Source organism: Lampetra fluviatilis, chromosome 10 (genome assembly GCF_964198595.1).
Source record: "Lampetra fluviatilis chromosome 10, kcLamFluv1.1, whole genome shotgun sequence".
Taxonomy (NCBI): domain Eukaryota; kingdom Metazoa; phylum Chordata; class Hyperoartia; order Petromyzontiformes; family Petromyzontidae; genus Lampetra; species Lampetra fluviatilis.
This window is the reverse complement of record NC_136284.1, coordinates 7811301-7838015: the sequence shown is the minus strand read 5'-3', so window position 1 is coordinate 7838015 and position 26715 is coordinate 7811301. Positions and strand designations below refer to the sequence as shown.

General features: G+C 43.6%; 1 protein-coding gene across 7 annotated transcripts in view; it reads left to right on the top strand.

Moving 5' to 3' along the window:
* Nucleotides 1–26715, top strand: part of LOC144934524 (RNA-binding motif, single-stranded-interacting protein 1-like) — a 276390-nt gene that overhangs the window by 200964 nt on the left and 48711 nt on the right. For all 7 annotated transcript variants that reach the window (XM_078860394.1, XM_078860392.1, XM_078860390.1 and 4 more), the window contains one exon: nt 15136–15323. In XM_078860394.1, the coding sequence (XP_078716520.1) occupies nt 15136–15323 (188 nt within the window). The remainder of the gene's footprint in view (nt 1–15135; nt 15324–26715) is intronic.

Here is a 26715-nt window from a genome sequence, read left to right as displayed (position 1 = left end):
TTCTCTGGCCGAGAGCCGCCTCAAGAGGCTGAAAGGTTTTTCTTTTTTCTTTTTAATAAACCATTTATATCCTTAGGTCACATTAAACTTTTGTATTTTCTTTAACGGTGTGTAAAAAAAATCATTTTGAAAAACTCACAAATCTACCTCTGTGCTAACCCTCTCACTCTCTCCAGTGTCGCTGGGTCCTATTAAAGGTTTCAACAACATCATTTACCACAATTCCATTTAGTGGTGGGGAAGAATTTATCTAGCAACACTGGTATAATGCAAGTGTATTACGCCAATTTTGAAACGGAAAAAAGCCTTCATTTTTCTCAATGCTTGCTAGCATAGCTACTTAAGTTTTCCATATACTTTACTGAGTAAATGGTTTTTCTTTTGCTCAAATGATGTATTTTTTCTCCCACATTTTTAAAGCACATGAAACATTGTGTGCAAACACGTCACGGGCAAGACACAATGAATATTGGTTTGAACACGTGATTTGTTATTCGGAGACTTGACATTTAAAAACTATAATATTAATGTTTTACGACAGTTTAAAATAAGTGCTTACAGAAAAAAATCCACGTGACACTCGATACTTGTCTCGGTTAAACTAGGTATTTGATTTAAATAGACAACAACAAATACGTTTATGTGTAAAACCACCTTACTATCCTAGAATAGGATAAAAATTCTATTTTGACATACTTAACACCGTTATTATAAGCACAGCCATGTACATCTACCAGTAACACATTGGCAGTATTACATTTAATATTTATTTTACATTTATAATATCACATTTTACTATCTTTGTTCTACCAAAAAGGAATCTCACGGTATTGTGTCCATGTATTAATCTATAATCTAATCTATAATCATGATTTTGCTCATGTTAAAATACTTGCAAAAAAACATACATTTTCTCTTCACCTATCCGAAGCAAATGCATTGCGAGCACTGAAAGGCATAATATGAACGTAATAACAAACCTCTTGATATGTAGGTTTACCAACTCTCTAAAGATATTCTCCCGAACTTTACATTCAGTTTCAAGGATAAAGGTCCGTCGCATAATCCTTGACTAACTTTGTAATTTATTTTCAGCGGAAATGAATTCGTAAGTGTAAATTTTTTTTTTATCACGCCCTTGAGTAAACACAGACAACTAATTACACTATGTAACACAATTTTTGTTCCTGGGTAATACGTGTTATTTAGTAATTACTTATGCCTAAAAAGTATAGAAAATGGCTATTATTCCCCACACACTTTGCTTTTGTGACCAGGACAGTGATATTTTGAAATTTACCTATTTTCAATGAGAAAACGGGCGAATTTGTGTCGTTTCGTTCACATAAAGTCAGAAAAAAAAAACATGAATCAAAATTAACATGTATTTATACTAAAGTAATACAAAAAATACTACAAAAGATTTAGAAGTTAGTAGTTTTTCGAGATTTACGATTATACTGTAAATCACTTTCACGAATCAGCCCCCAAATGTAGTCTTCCATCATGTTCTCGGTATACTGTCCTTGGTAGCGGCGTTCAAAGTCCAGTATATCCTGGTGGAAGCGCTCGCCTTGCTCCTCTGAGTACGCTCCCATGTTCTCCTTGAATTTATCAAGATGAGCATCAAGGATATGGACTTTGAGGGACATCCTACAGCCCATTGAGCCGTGGTTCTTCACCAGAGTCTCAACTAGCTCCACATAGTTTTAGACCTTGTGATTGCCCAGGAAGCCACGAGCCACTGCGACAAAGCTGTTCCAAGCCGCTTTCTCCTTACTAGTGAGCTTCATGCGGAATTCATTGCACTCTAGGATCTTCTTTATATGTGGTCCGACGAAGACACCGGCTTTGACCTTTGCCTCAGACAGTTTAGGGAAGAAGTCTTGTAGGTACTTGAAGGCTGCCGACTCCTTATCTACATCTCTGACAAATTGTTTCATTAGGCCCAATTTGATGTGCAGTGGTGGCATCAGCACCTTCCAGTGGTCCACCAGTGGCTCCCACTTGACGTTGTTCCTCCCCACAGAGATCTCGGTCCGCTGTGGCCAGTCCCGCCTGTGGTGTGTGCCTTGGTGTCCCTGCTGTCCCAAGGCAAAGATAGCAGGGAAACTTGGTACAACTGCCTTGGAGACCCATCAGGAATGCCACCATTTTGATGTCTCCGATGACCTCCCAGCCATACTCATCATACTTCAAGGCGTCCAGCAAGGTCATGATGCTGTTGTAATCCTCTTTGAGGTGCACCGAGTGAGCCAGGGGAAGAGACAGGTACTTGTTACCATTTTGGAGCAGCACGGCTTTGAGGCTCCTGGGTGAGCTGTCAATGAAGAGGCGCCACTCATTCTGGTTACAGGCGATTCCGATTGCCTCGAACAGACTGGTCACATTGTGGCAGAGGCAGAGCCCATCTTGACGGGTGAAAAAGCTGCAAAAAGGTTGGTGACGCTTCCTCTGATATGCGACTTGCACACTTTCATACAACAAGTTCCACTGCTTGAGTCTAGACGTCAACAGCTCAGCATTGAACTTGGTGAGACCAAGATCTCTGATCAAGTCGTTGAGGTCGTTTTGGTTGGGGTAGTATAGGTTTCTCTCCTCAGCTCCTCCTCTGAAATTGTCATCTGGATCTACAACGTCTTCTTCGCTCTCTGACTTGCTGCTTTCTTCTAAAGACGGCTGCTCTCTCTGAAGGAGTGGGTATGGGGAGCTCATGGCAGTGTGGCACCAGGGCGATGGATGAAGGAAGGTCCGGATACGTGATAGTAGGTGCATTCTTGCCAGTTCGACGTTTGGAAGAATCCACCATGCAGAAGTAGCAGTAGCTTGAGTGGTCAGTGGGTTCCCACCAAATTATTGGGATAGCGAACTTCATGGCTCTCTTTTCCCCTCTGTACCATCCTACAAAAATACATTTATTTCATCCATGACTAATGTGTAAGAGATTCTCGCAACATTTTTCATATACGATATCTTTTTTCAATAACATTTAAAATTGTAAAACATTCTAAAATTAAAAACTTTTACAATTTAATTTTTTTTTACAAATGTTATAACATTAAATTCCGCGCAAAAATTGTCAATCTTACCTTCAAGAGTTTTTTTGCTTTGCTCGCAGATGAAATCAGGTGTCCAGGGTTTGTCTTGATCCCCAACAGGCATGCTGAAATATGCCTTGTAGGCCTCACACATCTTAGCAGATGCTTCCACAGACTACGTTTTTGATCTTGTCTTGATAAATTGCCCGCAGGCCGGATGCTTGCATCCTCTTGATACCATCTCAGAAAAATGCAAATATGTATCCACTTAGGCAGTTGGAACTAAACTGAACTAGTGGGCTTAAGGCCCCTGTATTTATACTACTATTTATATTACTGGAAAGTTCTAGAAGGTACTCCAAGTTTACTCAGCACTGAATCTATTTGGAATGTTCTGGAAAATAGAAAAAATTCTAAATATCACTGTCCTGGTCACAAAAGCAAAGTTTGTGGGGAACAATAGCCATTTTTTTTTACTTTTGAGGCATAAGCAATTATGAAGTAACACTTACTACCCTGGGACAAAAAAAATGTTACACAGTGTTATGGAAAAAAAAACCTTCAACGTCTAAAAGTAAAACCTTCCATTACAACAGTAAAACAAAATCTTCGTGATGATTACCGTTCGCATAAAGTCACCTCATACGAATTACGGTGAAGATGACTGAAATAACATTTTGCCCGATTTCAAAGAAGGCACGTGCCTCTGGTCCGTACCTCTGCCCATGCCTGTGATTGTCATGCAGAAGGAAATGTTCCAGACAAACACATCAACGCCACATTGTGTGTGCCGACATCATCATCAGATGGTTTTCATCTGTCCTCTTTTATAATGTATAAAATATATGGAACATTTTGCGCCTGCTATGCTATAGCGCGTTAGTATTGCAGTATGTACCTTTTTTCAGCCACTGTGTTAAAATGTTGTTGCGTAGTAAATGAAGAGTAAAGTTAGTGCCTGATTTAAATTAAAATGTATAGATGTAAACATGTATGGGCTAAGTTCCATTATTAAAAAAATAGAGTATCAGTGTAGCATTCAATGTATTGTTTCCCAAATTTAAATGAAATAGCATGCCCTCAGGTGAACAGTTAAATGATGAAGTCATTATTTAGTATATTTAAGATTTTTTTACTCAAACTTACAAAGGTAAGAAAACAACTAAACAAGTATTCTTGGTTCTTTCGGTAAAGTCACGTAGAAGGGAAACAATAAAATAATAAAAATATAAGACAAAATCATTTTTACGACCTGATGATGATTGCTTGTGTTGCAATCGAAACGTCGTGAAAATGTTATTTTATATTTTTATTATTTTATTGTTTCCCTTCTACGTGACTTTACCGAAAGAACCAAGAATATGAATCCCTGCAGTCACGAAAGCTTTAAATCGAAACTAAACAAGTGTTTTTATAAAAAAAAAATTGCTCTTTCCCTTTTTTGTCTTATTTTCTCATTACCATGACTTCAAAGCTTTAACTGGGTGTGCTCCACCATACATCTAGCAGTTGATTTCAGCCACACCCTCCACTACCCAGCCACACACTCCACTACCCAGCCACACCCTCCACTACCCAGCCACACACTCCACTACCCAGCCACACACTCCACTACCCAGCCACACGCTCCACTACCCAGCCACACACTCCACTACCCAGCCACACACTCCACTACCCAGCCACATACTCCACTACCCAGCCACACACTCCACTACCCAGCCACACCCTCCACTACCCAGCCACACCCTCCACTACCCAGCCACACACTCCACTACCCAGCCACACACTCCACTACCCAGCCACACCCTCCACTACCCAGCCACACACTCCACTACCCAGCCACACACTCCACTACCCAGCCACACCCTCCACTACCCAGCCACACCCTCCACTACCCAGCCACACACTCCACTACCCAGCCACACACTCCACTACCCAGCCACACACTCCTCCATGGAGATCTCTGAGATCCACCTTATTTTGTATGGCTGATGTAGATGCAGAGCAACAACTAAAATTTCACATTCAGGTGGTAAAACCATATAACCTTGTCAGGAGCAGTGGAGTGTATCACTGTAATCTCTCCTTTGTATATGTGGATCAGGCATTGTATCGTTATATGTTGTATGGTTTGTTCTGGATGACCACAGTCACACATTGGAGAGTTTTAAATATTCCATCTGTGCATCAGGTATCCGCATCTGCCATGGCTTTTGATGGATGCAGTTTAGGGTGGACCATGAGCTTCGTGGAAGATCAAAAGCAGAGATGAGATCCACTGATCATGCCCTAACTCAGCGTAAACCGCGCTCCAGGCTTCGAACCTAGGGTGACCCCACCTGGCTCTTGTTTGCATGGCGCCCAGGCTATGGAATTCCCTGCCACCGGAGGTCAAGGAACTCGCGGTCGATGGAGAAGTCCCAGCTGAATACCCTACCACCTGTTTAAATTGGCCGCTTTGTCTCATTCTCGATCTTGTCTCTGTCGTCTTTCTTACTCCGGTCACTGCTCTCTTATTTTGCTCGTCTATATGCATGGTGCTCTCAGATTCATTGCTTAAGGGTGCCTTTCTAAATTATTATTACTATTTGTATTGGCAAAAACGGGTTTACATCTTTAATATTTTTTATACGCATGAAAGTAAATATTGGTTGTGATGCACGGTATTTTATTTGTATTTTATAAACGAATTCCTATCTCGGGGAGTGCACTTGTTATAATGCCTGCGGTACAAATACAGTGACACATTTTAATGCCTGCGATACACTTATTGTAATATCCGCATAAAGTGATGGCTCACTTTTAAAATGTCAGGTGCTTTACTAGCAAAAATAACATTTAATGCACCAAACCCTTCCAATTTGCCACCTGAGTTGTACGTACTGTATGTCTTGAGCTGCGATCACATTTTGATGCTTTACAACTCCAAATCGTGATTGTAATTGGCGCATGTAAGCGGTATATTATATTTTTGAATCGTCCTAGGACCTCTCCATTTACTAACCCTACACTGGCCAGCATGGAAAATTATGCTAAAACAAATCCCCATGATGAACACAACATGAGGAGGCGATCATGCAGAAGTGTTTTGACAAAGGGCCACACATTATTATTATTATTATTCACGAGTATGTAAATACATGCGACATTGCATATACGTTGCGATCAGACTCAATGCGTCAAGTCTATTGTACAGAATTAACCCAAAAATTATGAAGCCTTCACTGCAGGACACAGCAGAGAATAGCCAGAGGAGGAAATTATATGGGAGAAAAAATGACTTCAGTCACATCATTAAACATATATTGTACCCTTTAAGAAATAATAAAGTATCACAGAATCTGACACAGATTGTTATGGATTGAACTGATTTGGGTTGAAATGGCATTGGAGTGGGAGAGGAATGGAACAGAATTAAATGGAATAGAATGGACAGGAAAATGAAAAGGAATGTGAAGGTGAAGGTGTTCATTGGAGCGTGGAGGATCCATTCATCTCTGATAAGGTGCCTGTAATGTACATGCTCGCCAGTGACAAGCTATTAAATGTTCAATATAATCTCGAAACAAATGATTTTGGTAGGGAAATTTATTTTCCAAATTAACAAGTCTGGATATTGTATGCATATAAATAGTATTCGGTGCCATTATTTATTGACTTACAGTGGCGCATGGCATGCCTTTGTTCGCCTAATCTCGGAGGACGGAACAACACATGAATCGCGTATTCTGCATACATATCTTGCAATTTAATTGTCCTTGGCTCCCATTCACCTGGAATGCTAAACGGGTTAAATATGAAGACAGTGATGATGAGATATAACTTGGCTCCCTAATTGTGTGGGTTTTTTTTATGTACATACACAAGCACGCGCCATTCGCACTTCTTTTCTTTGAAAACAAAATATCCTCACTTCTTGCGAGAGAAATTACATTAAACTCTCCCATTCATTGACTAAGTGCTTAGCCACTATACACAAAATACATTTGTGTATAGGCAATTTATTAACGGTAGATACTGCATTTACCTAAACGCGTTTAGTCTTCAACAACAACATACCCCGCAAACAAGCGTATTTCACGCGCAAATACACGCAGCGTTTGCCTGCATATATGTGGCTGTGGCGGTGTGTTTTTTTTAAGTATCAGCATAGGTCCCAGAGCACTTGGTTTGCTAACCTCTCAAATTGAGTTTCTAACCTCTATCGAACACGACAATGCAATTTCAAATGTGTCCGTGTCCCCACACGCGTGGCTTTCAAATGGGAGCGCCACCACCGTTGCGTCCGGGAGGGCGTTTAGTGCCGTCGACAGACGCGCTGGTCAGTAGATGCTCATCTGTTTGTCCAACTTGCGGCGCCCCTTGAGGTTGGTCGACGTGTTGACCGGGCCTTTTGCCGTGTCAAGAGAGGTTGGGGGGGTGGTGGGTGGGTTACGGGGTTGGGTTGTGTGTGCTGGGGGCGGAGATGGATTCGGGAGAAGAATCAGGGTGCAGAGTGTTCTCGCGTTCAAGGGCTGCATTAATTGAGTCTCATTACAGTGCTCGCAAGGCCATCCGCAGGGGGTAGGGATTGTTTGGCGTTGGATTGCCTTAATGAGGCGTGTGGATATACCAAAAAAAATAGAGATTGAATAAGGTTGAGATAGAAAAAAAGCCCAAAATCTTTCATTGAATCCATGTCTACCTCCGTTGCGACAAATTGGCATAACTAAAATGAAAAGTAATTGGATGCCCTGTAATTGTCATTTTATATTTCGCGAGACTGTACTTTAAAGAGGTGAAATTGACTTAATTGTTATTTCGTTTTAATTACGCCGCAGCGATATATAAACAACCCAACAATGTAGACCCTTGCATTATCTGCATTACATAATGCACCGCGGTTGCCGCTCACACTTTGAGCAAACGACGCACACGACATAGAACCGTGCGTGCCAAGAACGGTGATCGTTATTTACATTCATATTCTTTGGGTCTTTCGGTAAAGCCACGTAGAAAAAAAACAACGGCTTGGGGGTGGTGTGGGGGGGGGGACTCCTCCACTGGGCAAGACATTTTACATTCTTCAACTGCTTGTCGAAGCCATTGGAGTGTCATTCACAATATTGGGGGGGGGGGGGAGGAGGGGGAGCTCTCTTACTTTTTGAAAAAATTAATTTCGGCTGGGGAATTATGAAAGCAACACGCAGACCTGACGAGCTCGTTGGTCGCATCTTCTCGCGATGGGCAGAGCTGCTCATTGCGCATCACTTGGTAGGGGATCGCGGGGCGGGGAACGCGTGCAGTGCGAGGGGAGGGGGTGGGAAGAGAATTTGCGGCCATAAGTCTCTGTAGAGCAGCAAAGGGACTACATCATCCATCATCCTCTGCTGCACAATGACAGGAGCGCGGGCCCTGAAATAGAATTAGAGAATCCGGTTGGGTTGGTTCAATGTGCCCATGCAAAACGCGCGCTCGCACAAATGATCTCGGCTCATTTTCCACACAACCATTATTGACAGTGCGTTATCGACTATGGGGAGTGTGAGTAGGATTATGTCAATTAAAATTCTTTGCTTAGTAATTTGCCACTGTAATTGCTTTGCACTTCGCATAATGGTTTTCGTGTATGGCTGTTTTTCTCATTTTGGACAGTTTGAGAGCGCGCTGTTCGGCCCATTACCGGTGGGGGAGAGAGGGGTAGGTTTGGTGGTGGGGGGTAGGGGGTGGGGGGGTAGATTGGGGGGGGGGGGATAAGATTTGGGGGGGGTAGGTTGGGGGGGGTAGGTTGGGGGGGGGGGATAAGTTTGGGGGGGTGGGGGTGAGGTTTTACAAAAATGTTGCCTGACAGTTTTCAGAACTTAACAGCAGTAGGAAAACCACTATCAAGTTCACAGGCAAACCACTATCAAATATTAAATGCAGCAGAGTAGAATGTTTACTTCGCAGGTGAATGGATCATTTTAACTGTATTTTTTTTTTCAAACATGTAAGACTGGCTTGTGTATTGTTTGCATATTACTGGTGAATCGGTGTTTGGCGGCTTTACAAAAACAAAATCTGACACAATGGTGCCAGTAACATCATTACCATCATCCTTAAGTCCAAGTTCTTTGCAAAATAAACGTTTTAATTCAGTTGGATCACTTCAGCTTCTAAAGGCAATGGATTGTTTGAATTCCATTGCGTTTGAGTGGGATGGGAAACTGACAGCTTCCTTTTGGGATGATAAACATAAGAAGAATACCAAGTGTGGGCAGAGAACACATTGGTTTAATTGACAAGTGGAAAACAACTCAACATCGCAATGCATTGCTCGTTGGGAAGCCTCTTTAACTTAGCTATGTAACTTTAAAGAGTGATGCGGGTGTCTGCTCACTGATGTATGGCTTTGGTCGCCTGTTGTCGCCAAATCTGCACAATCAGTTTGGCTGGTAAACAGATGAAAGCGGACCCCTGCAGCTCTCATCAGACAGGATGAGTGACCCAGGAATCAGGGCAGTAGATTGCGGCCACAAAACCACCACAACCTTTCCCTTATAAATTCACTTCTCTCCACTTTATTTTCTCGCATCGTACGTGCGATGTGCACGCCAGTCGCTGATTTGGTTGTGTTTGAGCGCGTGACCTTGTGACAAATTGTCTAAGAGCCAGCAGTTTACAGACTAAACCATCTCCTTAATTCCTGCGGCCACATTTTACTGCCCAGCAGAAAGTCTTTTTCCATGACCCTGTCGGCCAGAAAAGATAAACCCTCCCCCGGTCCCTGAACTGCACCGCACTCCTCTTGGCAGGCATGGGCCGTCATCGTGTTATGTTTTCGAATTTCTGTGTAATCTCAGAACGCCACAGCGATGTCGTGCAGTCCAGCCACACGCACGCAGTAATTTCCTGCACAGGGTGAAATATTGCTGGGGGAAATTCTGCTCGTAAAATCTTGGCCCGTCTTGCAGTTTAGGTAAACCGGTCGTCCAATTAATACATTGTTCAGCTTGCCAAAATATGTTGCCTGATTGTTTCAAACAAGTCACGCTATGAGTTGGCGATAGTTATGACCCATCTAAGGCCAAACGGTTGTTCGGAACAGCGTGATCTGCTCCATACAAGAATGATCACTTCCTACCAAGCTTTTGATTGCCAGGTACTAACAGCCGGGTCCGCATTTTAGGCTTGGTCTAATTCAGCGAGTGTGCATGGTGTGCAACCCCATGGAGGCACTTGCGATTTTAACGCTGGCGACCCGGTGGTTTTTGCGCTGCACTGTGGAACCTGGTGACCTGAATTTGATTCCTAGCCAAGGCTAACATCAGTAGCAAGTGATATCTGTGATGGATCCTCATCCAACGAACCAACAACACTGGCTAACATGGTGAAGTATGGTCAAACAACCAACCATGACTGACAAAATGAGGAGGCCCTGAGGTTTTCATCCAGCAGTGGATAATTGTTATTAATCGAGCATCAATTTACGTTACTATTTGGCCATATGAGACGCTATATCGGATGGGGGAAATGGAGGGAATTTTCTTTCTTTTATTTCGCTTAATGGCTTTGAGCAAGGAAACATCGGGTCTGTGTCCTTTAGCACTACTTGGGCATTGACATAGAGGACCCACTTGCAACGGAGCATGCATGAACTACTTGACAGTGATGTAATGTCTTGGTTTCTACCTTTTACTGGCCCTTTGATCAACAGCAGAACACCATAAAACAAGTATCTGGGGTTTTAAATAGTGTCATGGGTTGTTAAAAAAAAGAAATCTCAGATAAGTCTACTTTAGTTTGTTGTGTCTTTGGGTTTGCGGCTGCCTGATTAATGGCCGGCTTTTGCCATAATTCACGGTGCACATCTCGGTGACGCGAGCCGGCGTATTTAAATTGTTATGATTACTGCTCCATTTGTTTTCATTACGCGGGACACATGCGCCCGAAACAGGGACACCGGTTGTGCATTTTTTTCATGCCACGCTCCAGTTCCGTGGGCGTTTTGTTTAAAGGGCTCGTATACAAACCATAAATTTCATTGTACAGTGCACGCTATTCATTCCCTCGCTACCTGTGCGGCATTTGGCTGCCCTTTTTTGCGAGCAAAAACACTAGCAGCAGAGGTGGCCAAGCATGCAACCTCTCTCTCACTCTCCCTGTGCCTCCGCATTGCTTGTGTGGTCCCAGGAATCTACATTGCATTGTGTCCTCTGTATAACCACTGACAAGGGTAACGGCGTTTTTTTTCATTTCTTGTTGTTGTATTATCATGGAGCGTTCAGGAAAAAAGTCTGACGTGGATTCTGTTGTGCCTTTTCTGTAGTGAATGCGTTGCTGCTTCCATTTGTATTCATTCCAAGGCTGTTTCTCAACGTAACTTAAGCATTCATAAGAATTTCCCAATTCTGTATCAACAGGAGACATTTAGAGGGGTTGTATGTATCAATTGTGGAATTCCCAGTGCTGCTTCTGGGGGTCGCGTGTGTGTGTGTGGGTGTGGATCGTAGTGTTTAACAATATTATTCGACGGAACTGAAACATCAGAGGAGAAGGTTTTCATTGCACAGATTTGTTGAATGTAGCATGATCTTACAAAGCAGACCTGATCCCTGTCTTAGATTGAAATATATTAATATCTGTATTGATAGTATGTTGTCTTTCCCCCCCACCCCCCGCACTTGAGATTAGCACGGTTGTACATAGGTTGACTATCTACGGTGCGAAATAAGTTCAACATCCATATACATCATCATATTGAGCATCGGTTGATTCACTGCTGGATGATGGCATGCAGAGGCTGCTGCTATCTCTCATGATTCTCCGATGAAATATTCGACAACACACCTGCAAACCAGTTGATCGGAAAACTTGACAGATGGGGGTGGGGATGATATTGCATAGGTGTTGAATGTAAAGGTCAGTATGCCTATGCATTCATATAAAGATGACACAAGAAAGACACATTAGATATTGCTCAGATATTGAGATCAGGGTGTTGAGCCAACATCACTGAGATCCTGGGATCGAATCTGGCCAGTCATTCCATACAATGAACAGGGTTCTTAGGTACAAGTTGAGATTTTTCATTAAATTTGGCTAAATTCCATCTTCGAAAATTCAAATGAAAAAAAAAATCAGTTTGACTGCCATGCTATGAACATTTTTATTTCGCAGGGCATGCAAATAAAAGGGCTCACTTGGATGAATTTCACAAGCGGTTTGATGCCATGTCATTTTGGGATGCATTCTATAAAACACAGGGTTTCACCGTTCCGTGAAATTTTATCTTGTGACATGACACCGACAGCAATTGGAATGAATTGGGGAAAAGACAATATTTGCAAACAACAAAACAAGTATCAATTGTTGAGACATTGTTGAAATTCAGGAGGAATTGACAACTCGGTGCTTGGGACTACTGTGCAACTGACCCCAAACACAAGTAGCAGTGTGAAGCAGGCCATTGGCAAATGTTTGTGGGCGGAGAGGGAAAATCGTGTTACATAAAATATAAAAAATTTAAAACCTCAATGTAATTTTAAGTTTAATTTGGACTTCTTCGGCACGTTCCTGGAAATTTTGATCTGAGTGTATCCAGATGTCAAGATATGTGTTTGAGAATAATTGGTCAGTGGGGAACGAACAGAGTAATACAATTTTCTAGTGGGAGTGATACATATTTTAGTTTCTGGAAATAACACGAAGAGTTTGTATATTTCAGCGTCCGTACACAGCTTCAATCACTTGTTTAGAACAGCGCGGAAACTTTAGTCTTCCAAGGGCAACAGGGGTCATGCACTGCAGAAGCTGCCATCAGTATAGAAATGGATTTGGGAATAGTGAAGGGTGCAGCCTCGGTTGTTAAATGCAATGAAATGCCTTATTAATGTACGCCGAGCTCTGGTGCATCTTGTAAATGCCTGGTAGTTGTTTATTCTCAACAGTTGCAAAGTTGTGGATGTGTCCGTGGGGATTTTTTTGCGTAATGAAAAGTATTCCTTTGGATTGTCCTGTCTTGTTTATTATAATAGTTATGTTGACAAACACCTTAGCAACAATATTTCAATAATAATAATAATACTACCCCAGAGCAGTACAGAGATGGGCCCATCCCTTGCGATGGGGCAATATGTGGGTATTCATAAATTAATGTGGTATTGATTAATCGATTAAAATGTATTCTTATAAGATGCGCAGTGATTTGCCTTCCCTAACGATTGAATCATTGTTGCAATGCAAATTTGCAATTTAATCAAGAACCACATTTTTTTAAAATAGTGCGGTGATTGTAGCGGCCTCTAGTGGCTGTAGGGGTGTCATGTGAGGCTTTTCGCAAAACATACACGTAAAAACATTGATTCTTACAAATGCGATTTGAACTAGAAGGCTCAATATAAATTGATGAATGTATGCATCATTACACTCGCTAATTCGTATGCTCATGATACGTGTAGATCCATCGGCTTGTGTACGAATTCATTGTTTCCATGTATGCTGAGTGTATGCTAATGATATGCTTGTGAAACATTTAGGCTAATGTGGTCAACTAACTGTACCGAGAAAAAATGAGAAACAAAGAAATATATATGCGCAAAAAACAAGATTAAACTCTGTTCTGTGGGGGATGAATTGTTACATGTCTTGCGGAAATGCTTAACCACTCTCAATCTTTGTGCCCATCGTTAAAATATCAGACAAGTTTCTCAGAATAGTGGGAGTGTCTTTTTCCCAAACGTCACTATATTTGGTAGAGGGTGCACGGCTAGTTCCACGAATTCGTCTCAGTATCTGATTCTGAACCCCCATCGAATCCGGTGCACAATTCAGCAGCTGTAACCTGGATCAGTCTTTTGATCCACCCCAATACATTGGACTTGAATTCATATGAATTGCGTAGACAGTGTATGTCCGGAGACGGATTCAAGGAGCATCGCTGCTCTTGTTCAATGATATCCTGCATTGGGATGTTTTGACCGTTGCCTTTTTAATGAAGGAATGTTTTTACCTCTTGTGTGGGTAAACAACCATAGAACCCAGGCAAGCCACATCGCACATGCGAGGTGGGATAAACACACAAAGGTGCACATGGACAGGCTCACAAATCATCATTCTTGCAGCCTGTTTTTAATTCTTCATTGTTGAATTGTAAAAAGAGAAAAATCCGGTCAGGACGTGACCCACTGTTGATTGGTCACATTCAGATTCGACCGCAGTCGGTCCAGTTTCACCTGACCATTTCCAAATTTTTGCGCAAACATTGCGTCGATCTAATTCTGAACGCAACCGAATCTAAACTCCTGATTGGAGTGTGTCCTGGAAAAAAAAATACTTTATAACTCAGAGAGCAGTGCAGCAAAATCCATTGCTGCACTCTATTCATAAGCTACCACTTGTGTGGTCCCTGCTTTTACAAACCGACATTGATTAACATGTCGAATTGTTGTCAAATAACCCCCTGACCTGCATTGGCTTGGGGAGGCCTTCATCCAGCAGTGGATTGACAAAGGGCCGTGCATATACTCTCGTATCATCTCACATGTAAGGCAAACTAAACAAAGGTATTGGCAAAACATCCAAATGTGGGACTATCTTGACAAAGAACCTTGATACCTGATAAGGCTTCTCTGGTTATACGATGTTTTTTTATTTTTATATGTTTTTTTATATGTTGGTGATTGGCAAATCGTGGCTTAACATAAACATACCCTACATGAAATTAACAGAGCGCTTAGTTCTGTAATGTTTTAGGTATTCCCCTAAAGGGATGTATACAAGGGTTTCCACCTGAGGAGCAAAAAAACTGGGACCGACATGTCATTGAAATATGAATATCTCCCAAGACCAGAATCGGGGAGAACTGCATGCAATTGCATTGCCTTGAGTGGTGTATTATAATGCAACTGACAAAAAAACGGCACTTTGAATGTCCCAGGAAGACTTGCAGATATCCCAGGACAGCTTCCTCAACAAGAAGACGACCCCCTGAGAAAGCCAGGAACCGGTAGCAACCCTACTGTACACATACACACCGTTAGCTGTATGTATGCCTGACCTTGTCCTCCTCTCTGTCCTCTCTCCCTCCGCCTCTCTCCACGTGCCCCGTGTCCTCCGCTCTCTCTCCGCTACTCTGCAGCCATATGCGGCGAGCAGCCACCCCCTGGCTCCTGCCAGTCCGAGCACGCTCAGCAGCAACAGCGGCAGCACCAGCGCTGGGGGCGGAGGGAACGGCATCCTGGCTGACCACCTGAGCAAGACCAACCTGTACATACGAGGCCTTCCGCCCGGAACCACCGACCAGGACCTCACCAAGCTGTGCCAGCCGTGAGTTCGCGCACAGTGCCGCCGCAGCAGCAGTAATTCACTTGCACCACCAGCACCGTCGTAACAATTGTCCATGATCTGTTCTCCGCTGCGTGTCAAGGCGTCGCCACGCCATGACCATCCTTCACGGTGCTGTTTTGCCGGGATGCTGCAGCGGTGGTGATGGTTAGCACACGGGAGTCGCAATGCAAAGGTCGTCGCTTCGATTCCTTCTCCCAGCGCAGCAGTTGAAACAGTGGGGCAAGTTTCTCAAATCTCCGCCGCCTCTGTCCGGCCAGCAGAAACAAATGGGCACGCCGCAACTTCATTGATCGGCAGGTCACGTGCGGTAAGGTAAAGTGTGGGCACTCCCAATTCTTCCAATATTTTTTGGCAAGTGTGAAAGAAGAGGCCAAAATACCATCTGGAAGGGTTCTCTAGACCTCCCTCTTGTGGGGGGGGGGGCCCTTTTGCCAGCAGTGGAGTGAACGAGCAATTGCGAGGCTGCACCTTCCACCTGTAACTTTTACCTCCCCATTAACTGTTGTCTTTCCACTGCTTGCATATCAATGTCTATCAACGTCACCACTATTCCTCGCTGCCCTGTGACTCCACAATTTAATCCCACTCGTGACGCACGAGACACAGTGCCCAAGAGGACCTGACCACGGTGGTCAGGTCCTCTTGGGCACTCTCTCCGCTCTTGCGGCTGCTATTCTGCCACCAGTCTCGTCACCCAACGCAGTGCCCCTTCCCAAAGCCAGAATCGCGCATGACAAAAAAGGAAAAATTCAGACGTAAACTTAGCCAGAGAATAAATAAATGCCGACAGACCGCACATTTCTTGCGCAGATAACGAGGTCCCTCTCGAAAAATAGATATTGTATTTCAATGGGTCCTCGCCTGGTTAAATGTTAAAAGAAATTGAATTGATAATCGAGCAAGCCTGAAGGTGCAGCATCCATTAAAACGGCGTGCACCTGTTCCATTGGCGAGCGCCTGATAATGGATTTGCAGGGGGAGCTGAAAGAGGTTTGGCCTTGACTGCAACAACATCCAACTTGCACATTTCCCCACAGTAACAGCAATGCTCTGTCCACCCGTCACATCAGTCAGAGAAAATAACCCCATCGTAAAAGGTAACCTTGTTATTTTCTTGACAGTCATAAGTATTTGCTCTTATTATTATTAACCAAGCGTAAAATATTTTGAGGGATGCTGTTGCTGCTGCGATGACAATGGTTCGCACGCTTGGACGTGCAATCCAGAGGTCACCGGTTCGATCCCACCTCCTGGCTCAGCAGTTGAAAGAGTGAGAACGTTTCTTAACCCCCCCCCCCCCACTGTCCATGTCCACCCAGTATTATAATTGGGAACACCACAGTTAGTCGATCATGTGGTGGGGTAAAGTGCAAGTCCTCCCATGTGTTCCAAGACGTTTGGCAAGCACGGACGAGTAGGCCAATATACCCTCTACGAGGGGCTCTCTGGATATTCCCGCAGCGTAGGCCCTTCCGCCAGCAGCGGTGTCGGGAAAGCAATTGCAGGGCCCCGCCTTTACCTTCTCGATATGTTGAAGCGCTTAGACGCTGTTAGCAGTAGCAGCAGTCTGGATTAGCGTGCTTCCATCACCCAGTGATGGCACAAAAGTGGCTTTGTTGGCCGTGTTAAAAGACTCTCCTAAATGTGCACATTTGTAACTGGCATAAAGATGCCTTTATCATGGCCACAAAGAAACAGTTGTGGTGAGCAAATAGAGGGAGCACTGGAAGCCACATTGCCGTGGACAAGTGCCTTGTTAACCTTCTTTAACTCGCCTAGCCAATTTATCGTAGCCGGCTTTAACTCTGACCCCATGTCCGCCGAGCTGCTAATTAACTGGGGTTAACGAATTATGATGGCTAAAGGAGTTATTGGTCCATACTAATTGCGTTTATGCTTATGTGGACTACTGCTGCTGTGCAGCACTTATGCCGCCTGTGGCTCACGTATGCACGCGTGGGATTTAGCTGCCTGCTTGCTCACCACACGCATTATGGGATTTCACTCCAAATAGGTAAATAAAAGCAATGAAAGCAATGACTGTTTGTTTTTTACTCAATATAAATCATGGCCCAACACACCGCACGCTCCAACTGTTTATCGTTGATACATTCTCGTTAATATTTACAGCCCTTCGTCAATACATTGCTTAGGTGATTGCTTCCCCACAACATTTCGGTTTCGTGGATGGTTTGACCAAAGCTCACCCTGCTGGTTAGGTATCACTCGCCGCTGATGTTTTCAGTGGCCTTCCTTAGTTGATCTAGGGCAGGCCCAGGACCGGTTCAGCAAATTGTCAGTGGCATTGGCCTTGAAAGGGTATCGGAATTCATTTCGCTGGGTTCCTAAGGCAGCACGCTAACTGCTTTACTGCCGGCCACAAACTCACACATATTTACATATTACATATGGATATTTTAATATCTTCTTGAATTGTATTTACCTACCATATGTATTTACAATATAATATATACTATGATATGTATATTGTTCATACATACGGCATATAATACAATATATATTATATGTACCGTGTATACACTGCACAATTAATTCATATAGTTTATAACACTACTTAACAAAGGAAACACACAACACATAGAGCCTTAAGCTTCAAACACACACAAACAGCCATGTGTCCATGGCATTTCCTGAAGGAGTGCATTGTGGTCTTCTTGTCTTAAATCACCATCAACATGACCGACTGACAGCAGCAGTGATGCACAACTGTGGACTAGTTTCTTCATTAGTAGGACTCATCAGCACAATAGAGCCACCAATGCTTACCACTGCAGAGTGTGTGTGCCCCCCCCTGCCACCTCCCCCCCTCCGTTTTCCAGCCAACACTAATTCATATTCCACTCCGATGGGTATTTCTCATCATTTACAGATCTCACTAAAGAGCCTTGCAATCGTTTAAACGTGCCGTCGTTTTTTTTTATTGAGCAGAACCCTTCTTAAAAAATTAACCCGTAAAAACAAAGTTTTTCGCTATAAATCCTTTATATGCGTGGCGGCTAGAGTCCTCTCGTCCTCTGGCTTGAGATGGCTGCCACCTATGGGTCAGATGATTGCCTGCCACCATTAAGCAATTGGTAATTAAATATAATTTATTTTTTCCTAAAAAGTGTAACATTTTGGAAAATATTTTCACGAAAATAAATTGCCACGCACAACGAGTCTGTGTGCAAAATGTCAGCTCGATTGGATCACGGGAAGTGGGTTAAAAAACGACCGAAAGATTTGCACGGTCGTAAGCGCGCAAGCAAGCAAGCAAGTGAACTTAATATAAAGGATTTAAAAAGCGAGACGGGGCCACAGCGTCGAGCAGGAGGGAATTGCAGTTGACCGTCCAGGCCGTTGCGACGAGAGCGATGCTGCGTGGGTTTTGTTCGCCGAAAGCAGCCCACCCCTTGCCCTTGTTTTTTTTGACCACACTAAGGGGCCCCGTGGATTATTTCTTTTTCTCTGGCACGAGCAAAAGCAACTCGTGCCACTCTGACTGATCACCACGACACTGCGCCACGACAACGCAAGATTGCATATAAGGCTGTGGGCAATGTATGACCGAAATGAGGTTATCCAGCTTTATTATCCCGCGAAGAAAGAGCAAGGAAGCTAAGCGGAGTTAATATACACACATAATGGATATACTTGTGTGTCCTATGAAAGACCCAGCTGTGGGGGGGCCTTTGCAATGTTGCTATGAGGTTATAGGATTTATGTGTTAGCCACAAATTCCCGTGGGGTTTACGCTGAAGCCTACCTGTGATTCAAAAGAGGCGACTGTTTTCAGGACTATGCTTTTTAAGGGTCGTCTCGCCAAGAACTTCCCTCGCTACGTGCAGTGGGAGAGGCCTTCCCCGATACTTGCTCCACCCCTGCAATGGGAATATATAAATAAAATACACGGGTCGGTAACCAGTTAATTGTTCACACCTGTTGTGCAGCCAGGCAGGGCCTTATGTAACGCTGCACGTGTTTGTTATTTGTGTTGGAGCCGGCTCTGGTTGTGTGGGAAAAATAAAACCCATCTGAGGTTGCTGGGCCTGCATTCCAAAGGAGCCAATCAGAAGCTTGTAAAAGTTTCAACGGTTAAAAAAACATATCCTCAAAGCGTGACTCATTAGGGCTGGCAGATGCGCCATATTCTTACGGTACACAGCAATGTCTGTAGTTTGAACAAGTGGTCTGGTGGCATTTTGCAGACATCCAGATATGAAATTGCTCTTCTTCTTTCTGCCCTCGCACCCGTGCACTCACGCATGAGATTAAAATGTGCGTGTGTGCATGTCGAGACTTCTTTTTTGTCAATCCGCTGCTGGATGAGGCCCTACCAATGCTCTGTGGATTTTAGGGCCTTGTTTGGCTACAATGGTCATTGCTGATCGCTGAAGTTGGGGGGCCCAGGCCTAGTTCAGATGTCACGTGGGGAGCGTAGTCGAGGGAGAATAGAAGTACAGTATAACAAATGGCTTTTGCTGCACGTCCTTCTGCTGCCAAAATGTAGCCCCGCAGCCTCTAACAGCTGTTATGCACTGTGGTTTCCCATCCAAGCACTGTCCATGCTCAACATTGCTTAGCTTCTGAGATATGTTGAGCAGCAAATGCATGTGTAACCGACCACACATTCAGCACTGAAGGTGTCCATGCTCAAATCAGCTCTTTTACGAGTCCCATTGCATTTGAGCGGAAATATTTTTCAGCGTCTGATTTTCTGCCTCAGCTACGTGTGATAGCAGACCATCCATGTAAGGTAATTCTGGAAGGGGGTCAATATTTACTGTAAAGTTGTAAATATATTAGCTTTACCCTCAGAACACATTTGAGTTTGGAAGCATTGGCAGTAAGTCCTACTTTTTTGCGTTAAAGCTGGCAATTTTGGCAGGGTCGTTCGGATATATATCCGTTAAGACTGTACATGGTTGGCAATGTCCCATGGATATCTGGATATCTTCAATTGTGATGATGGAAGACGTGACACTTTTTTGGGATATCTGTATAAAAGTTAGACAGAGTCCCCCTAGACACTCAGCTTTAATGCTGCGAGATTTAGAAGAGCCATCTGGATATTTATTTTTAAAAAGCCCACGAGAACAACCCTCTAGTGAAGGATTAGTACCATGAAATGTACTCTTAAGAAGCCATCATCACCTATAATTGTATGCATAGGACTCCCAAATTGCTACTCACAACCCACTGGGCTCATTGGTCATGTTTTAAATATGGTTTGGAGCCACCGCATTAATGCACAGCCGACTGAGAGCTGTAACGGGCGAATCGAAGAGATTCACAGATTTGCGAAGCACTTGAAAGCAACACACTTGGGCTGTATCACTAAAAGCAAAAACGGCAAAAAAATAGACACTTTGTGACAGTTTATTGATTTTTAACGCATTAATCTGAGTCATCCTTGCGTGAGACCTCCCGGATTACATGGCGATGGTTTGCTGAGCAAGGTTTAATGGTTTTGAAAAAATATTGTTGAATTCAAAAAGAAACATAAAAGAAAAAAATGTCACGTATGTGGGACCGAAGCTTGCCGAATTTAGTTTAGCAGTGGGTGATGCATAACGCCGAATGTATTTAAGTTTTTACTGTCTGAAGGCCCCTTGAAATTCGGCTCGTGACCTGAGCGTCTTTTAAGATGAGATGTCAGGACATTTGCAGAGACCCATGTCACGACATTATAAACACGGTTCCGGGACAAAGAACAGAAATTATCTTTGGAAAGCAATGTCGGAATTTAACGGATTGCAGCTGTGCTGCAATATCGAAGGATTCTTAAACACAGCAGATAAGCAACTGTAATTGATCCGGCTTGGGCTTTCTAAAATTTCAGCGTTGCCTTTCACCAAAGTGAAAGCCTGTTCAATTACTGGCGCAGTGGTCTAGGGTGGTGTGTGTGTTTTTTTGGGTTCCTTTAAGCACACAATTGCAGGGGAAGGTCTTGAGGGTTCCCTGATCGAACTATGCCTTTGGCGCAGAAGACAAGGTTTGTGCGTGTCGTCGCACGCTATTATAGTGAGTGATCGACGTATCGGCACATGGGGCTTGTGATCCACTCTGAAGCGTGGCAGTTGGGCTTGACAAGAGATGTTGCCTCTCGTCCTGCATGATGGGCCATATTCATGAGCAGTCAGCACTCCTGGTTTTCATTTCCTGCAAAAAACACTGCATACAAAGTGTTTCCCAGCGGCCTGCATTTCCGTGATAACGATACGCAGTCGCAGAAACTATACGTATTAATCTTTCTTGGGAGAGAAATATGCAGTTCGGATTGCTTTTTATTGTTTTATATTTAAAATCAAATTAGTACGTAATGCTGTTTATAAAAACGAGCACGCATTGGGGAGACAGAATTGCGTATAAGCTGACGGGGGTTACAATTGCAAGTCGTAAATAAAAGCTAGGTGTAATAATTAGACGAATATAAAAGGGTGTGCAGAAAACCGTTCATTGCACTTCCCTCTGCTCGTTCGAAATAATTTCCATAATAATAATATTCCGTGAAATGTATGACAACAATTAATGTAGGTTTTAATTTTCCATACAAAATGCATTTAAAATTATGCATCATAACTTAATATGTCCGACTTGTTGTGCTAATCACTTGGAATGCGGCAACAGTGCGTGGGAGAGAAGCCCTCCTGCTTTGCAGAATTGATAAGCGCGCTCGTCGGTTTCAAACAGGAATGCAAATTTTTCTCCACGGGGCATGCGGTTTGGCACCGAACTTTAACGAATTTTAGGTGACAGAAAACTAATGGGCAGAAAACCCTGAACCGTCACCCAGCCCAGTCCGCGTTGCACTTAATGCGACATTCAAATCGACCGTTGCCCAAGCGTAAGCCATTTTCTGGGCTCCTTAGTTGGCACACTTTTAATTAGCGGTTTGAAACTGGGAACAGACTTCGAGACTTGTGCATGAGCATTGGACGATTTTTCACTACGTCTGCATCATGACAGGGAAGTGATCCGTGCATGTTGCATAAAAATTCAGTGGAAATACCATGATGTAAAATTTAATGCGGATTTTCCAGGCTCTGACTTTTTTCCGAGATACAATTTTTTTAACTGCCCCATCGCTCAACAGTTTACAAACATTTTCCATCTCTATGTGTTTTTGGGCACGAAGCTCAATCTATATACACGGCAGAAGCGGCAACACATCCAGGAATGCTTTGCTTTAAGGTACAATAACTATTTCATTTCATGCGCATTAATGTATTGCAAAAAAAAACAATCTTGGCTTTCTCAATGTGGTGATAAATGTAGCATGGAACCTGTGATTCATCATTGTATTAACATCATAATTTAAATCTCACTCCGTTGGCAGAAAGCGTAGCCTAACGTTGGGCCCGTGCACGTCGCTGATTGAAGTGTAAATGAAAATGTGAAAGCGTTACAACGGCTCTCTTACTTGCAGATATTCATTCATATTAGATTTGCTGATCATCCAATGCAAGGGAAGAGATGGACTTTGAAATGAATACATTTGTAACTCGTGTCCTTGATGCATGATGCGCCTGCCGCTGCCTGCACTCTTTTGCTTGTAGGAAAATAAATACATAAAAAGTAAATAAGCATCCTTCATGGCTGGCTCTCTGGTAAAAGGCAAATAAATTGTAAAACTAAAGATGGAAGTGCTTGAGTTTGGATGTTCTTTTGTTTCCCAGAAGATTTCCAGTGGGGTGGGGTGATGTGCTCGGAAGTTTGGTGGGCTGTTCGTATTTCCCTGTTGGTCTGCCAGGAAACCCGGTCTATACAGCCAGGAAAAAATTGCGAATGGCTTCAACAAAATGCACTTTTCCTCCTTCCAAAGGGGAATGTGTACTGACCCTCAGAGTGATTTATTCAAATAAACGTACACTCATCACCATAAGGGAAAAAACACTTCTTGTATAAGCAATTCCGTTATTTATGGCATTATTCAATATTTTTAAAAGCACATGTACTTGTACATTTGGAAAATGAAAGAGATGAACCCAAGGATACAGTTAGAACATGACGAGTTGTGCTGGCTTGTGGTACCATTCATTTTCGTAACGTTTGCCACAGCGTGACATTTCGGGTTTAGCAATTTTATATTTCTCCAAATGGTTTGGCTTCCATTTCAAAAGAAAAGTCCTGCCCTAAATATAGCATATCTGCAGCTTGCGCCTCACTGCAACACAGGCGCAACAAACCACGGGTTTGGGCTCCCATCAATGACAGGTTCAAGGTGCCCACAGCAACAGCTTATCTGCACTCCTCATGCAAATTCCATCCCGGCGGGAGATGGGAAGGGAGGAGAAGTTGATTAGGGGAGCGTCTCACAAAGCAGACCCTCTGAAAATCACATTACAGCAGATTCATTGCGTAGCCGGGCAAGCTGCCTCATCCCGTACACAGACGATAATTAATTTCAAAGGGTTTGAGAGAGGCCATGGCCTTCAGAAATCAGGTTACTTGTGATGCTAAAGAAATAGAATTAACACAAGACAGCCTAATATCGAAAGCTTTTGCCTCAGGTGTCCTTGACTAATTGGGCAATGTCTGTCACTGAGGTAGAAAAACTGTATATATATTTTTCTTACCATATAGTATCGTGTAATTAGTTTAATAAACATTTTTTTCACACTGTGATATCACAATTGCCATCATGGTTCAGATATCATCTTGACTTGGTCACGTGTGTGTGTGTCTTTGTCATCGTTCAATACCAAACGGTGTGGCATTTAATTCTCTTTCTGCCACTGGAATTGCAGTTATGTTTCTGTTTTCCGATATGCACCTTGAGACAGATGTCATGTTTAAATTTTTATACTCTAAGCTACACGGAAAGGATTAGCAACCCCAGGTCATGGTAACCCCTGAGGTTTGTCAGGCTGCGCAGACGATATACAGAGAGCTTGTGTACTGGCCTAACGATCCATCTGAGAGTTATTTTGTAAGGTCTAATTTGATGAGAAACTGGATGTCTTTATAAACCATTAAAAACGTGTTTGAAATTATGTGCTGAAGCTGCGTAACTGCAGAAGGAAAGAACGTTTCCCTCTGAAGCGTGGGTGTCCACGCTTTCTTGTAACACACCGCCCGCCATCTTATTGGCGTGCTTTAGTTTGGCTGTCAGCCTTCGGAATTTCCGTTGAATCCCAAGAACGATTCCCATGTTGGTTTGAACTTTTAAATAAAATTGAGGTCGTGGTTGTATTAATTCAGTTTACTTTAAACCAATGTATTTCATGAGATTAATACAAGCAAGTACCCATTGGCACATCCAGGCAGGGACGGGTTTGTGGGGGGGTCAAAATGGCCAGTGCCCCCCACCTGCCTCTCCCCCCCCCACCCCCCACCCCCCCGGCATTTTTAGACGGCTGTTTTATGTCGTAGATCATTTATGAAATTGTAAATACATCATTGATAACTGTTGATATTTATTTTACATGTATATATTATACTAGGGATTGTTCGGGAGTGCCTGCGGCACCCCTCACAACCATTTGTGGTCTTCGGCCAGGAAAGTCACGAAAAAAGTTGCACACGAACGACGCATTCACGCAAGCACCCGATGCTCCGTTTTGAAGTTTTAAAATGAAACATCTTTGAATTGTATTATGTTTTGAATTAGATCATTTTATTTCGTCATTAAAAGCTTATATAATTTTACACCTGGAAGACTTAATTGAAAACGACATTTCGTGTGAATTTTCGCTCGTTGTTAAGTCGATAAGTCGATGGCCTTGCTGGGGGTTCGGTTCGCTGCGGACTTTCACCTGCTTGGGATTGCGGGATCGAGATAAGGCAACATAGAGCTCCTGGCCGTGCGAGAAGACCGCCGTCTGCAGATCGATTCCAACGTAATCAAAAGTCTGTTCCTGCACCTCTGTCGTTCATGCAGGGGGTGCGTAGGTTTGCAGCGCCCCCTGCATGAAAGCGACGGAAAGTGCAGCGTTCATCACAGATAAAGTTGTGCGCTTATACAATTATACAATGTCTCCTCAAATGATTTTCTCCCTCCAAAATGTTTTGCTTGGTGTGCCACTCTGCAAACACTTAACATCTAATCACCGACCGTTCGAGTGAATACAATTCCCCACTTGCTGGAAATAAATCAAATAACTTACAGCCCTTCACCAATCCACTGCTATATGAGGATCCTAGACATGCCTTTCATTTGTGAGGGTTGTTTGACCGTACCACGTTGGTCCATGCGAGTTTGTAAAGTTGGCGTATGAGGTAGGGGACTAGGTTGGTGCCACCGATGCAAGCCACGGTCGGGAATCAGATTCAGGGTCACCGAGTTCATGGCACAGTGCATTAACCACTGTGTCACTACGTCGCCCATTTTTTTTAATGAGAAGCCCCGTGTTATTATTTGGAAATTTCACACTCCTATGTGGGGGGAGTCTTTCATAACATAATCACTGTTGACTTCCCCATGAAGTGGTACTCATTTTAACAATTCCGAGGGGGGTGATGGGCTGAGTCACCCCCCTCCCCCCCCCCCAAGCAGGATTTGAACTTGCGACCTTCCGAATGCGAGACGAGGCAGTAAATTCTACGAGTGCGGGAATTTCACTGCCAACACCGGTGTCGCTTTGTTGACAAAAGCCGTGTGCGAGGCTATATCCCACGGTCGTAGTTGCGACTGTAAAACACGCCGCTGTAAAATCATCGCACCTGTGTGTTGGGCAACCATCACTGTCCACCCGTGATCATTTATAGCGCATCACACAGTGCCGACCATATGCCAGGAGGCACAAGAGAACGATGGAACAATGTGGATGGCATGCAGAAGCAGCGTGTGAAGCGCTAGGCGTGAGCGTGCCGCCCGCGCGCGAAGAGCCGCGGTTTTTCAATGCGACACGGTTCTCGTACAAAAGTGCAACTAATTCACTCGGGAGCATTTCACATTTGTTGCGGGTGTTTTTGATAACCTCCGGACTCTTTTAGGAACACGGGGACGCACTTTGCACACGCACGTGCGCGCACCCCCGCGTGCGTGACACATTGGCCCCTTTAAGTCAAGCGAGCTGGCAAAAATAAGGGCACGGCCTGGGAATTGCAATGCCATCGCTCGGCACAATGCTACAAATGGTTACACTAGCCAGCCTTAGAGAAAGTTGTGTATTTATGTTTCTGGTCCAGCAGACGCCACAGAGTGCCAGCGCTTCCCTTCCCACCGTGCAACACTGGAAACTTCCTGAGGTTTTGTTCTTTTTCTCTCCCAATCGTGCCATTTGATGCCGGGTCACAAGGAACTCTTGCATGAAGCAGTGTAACATCACCCCATGTAAGGGAACATGATGTCACATAACTACTGAAGTCAGAACGTGTTGCAAGGTGGTGCCACCTTCTCACATTCCCTTTTTATAGAGGTGTTAGT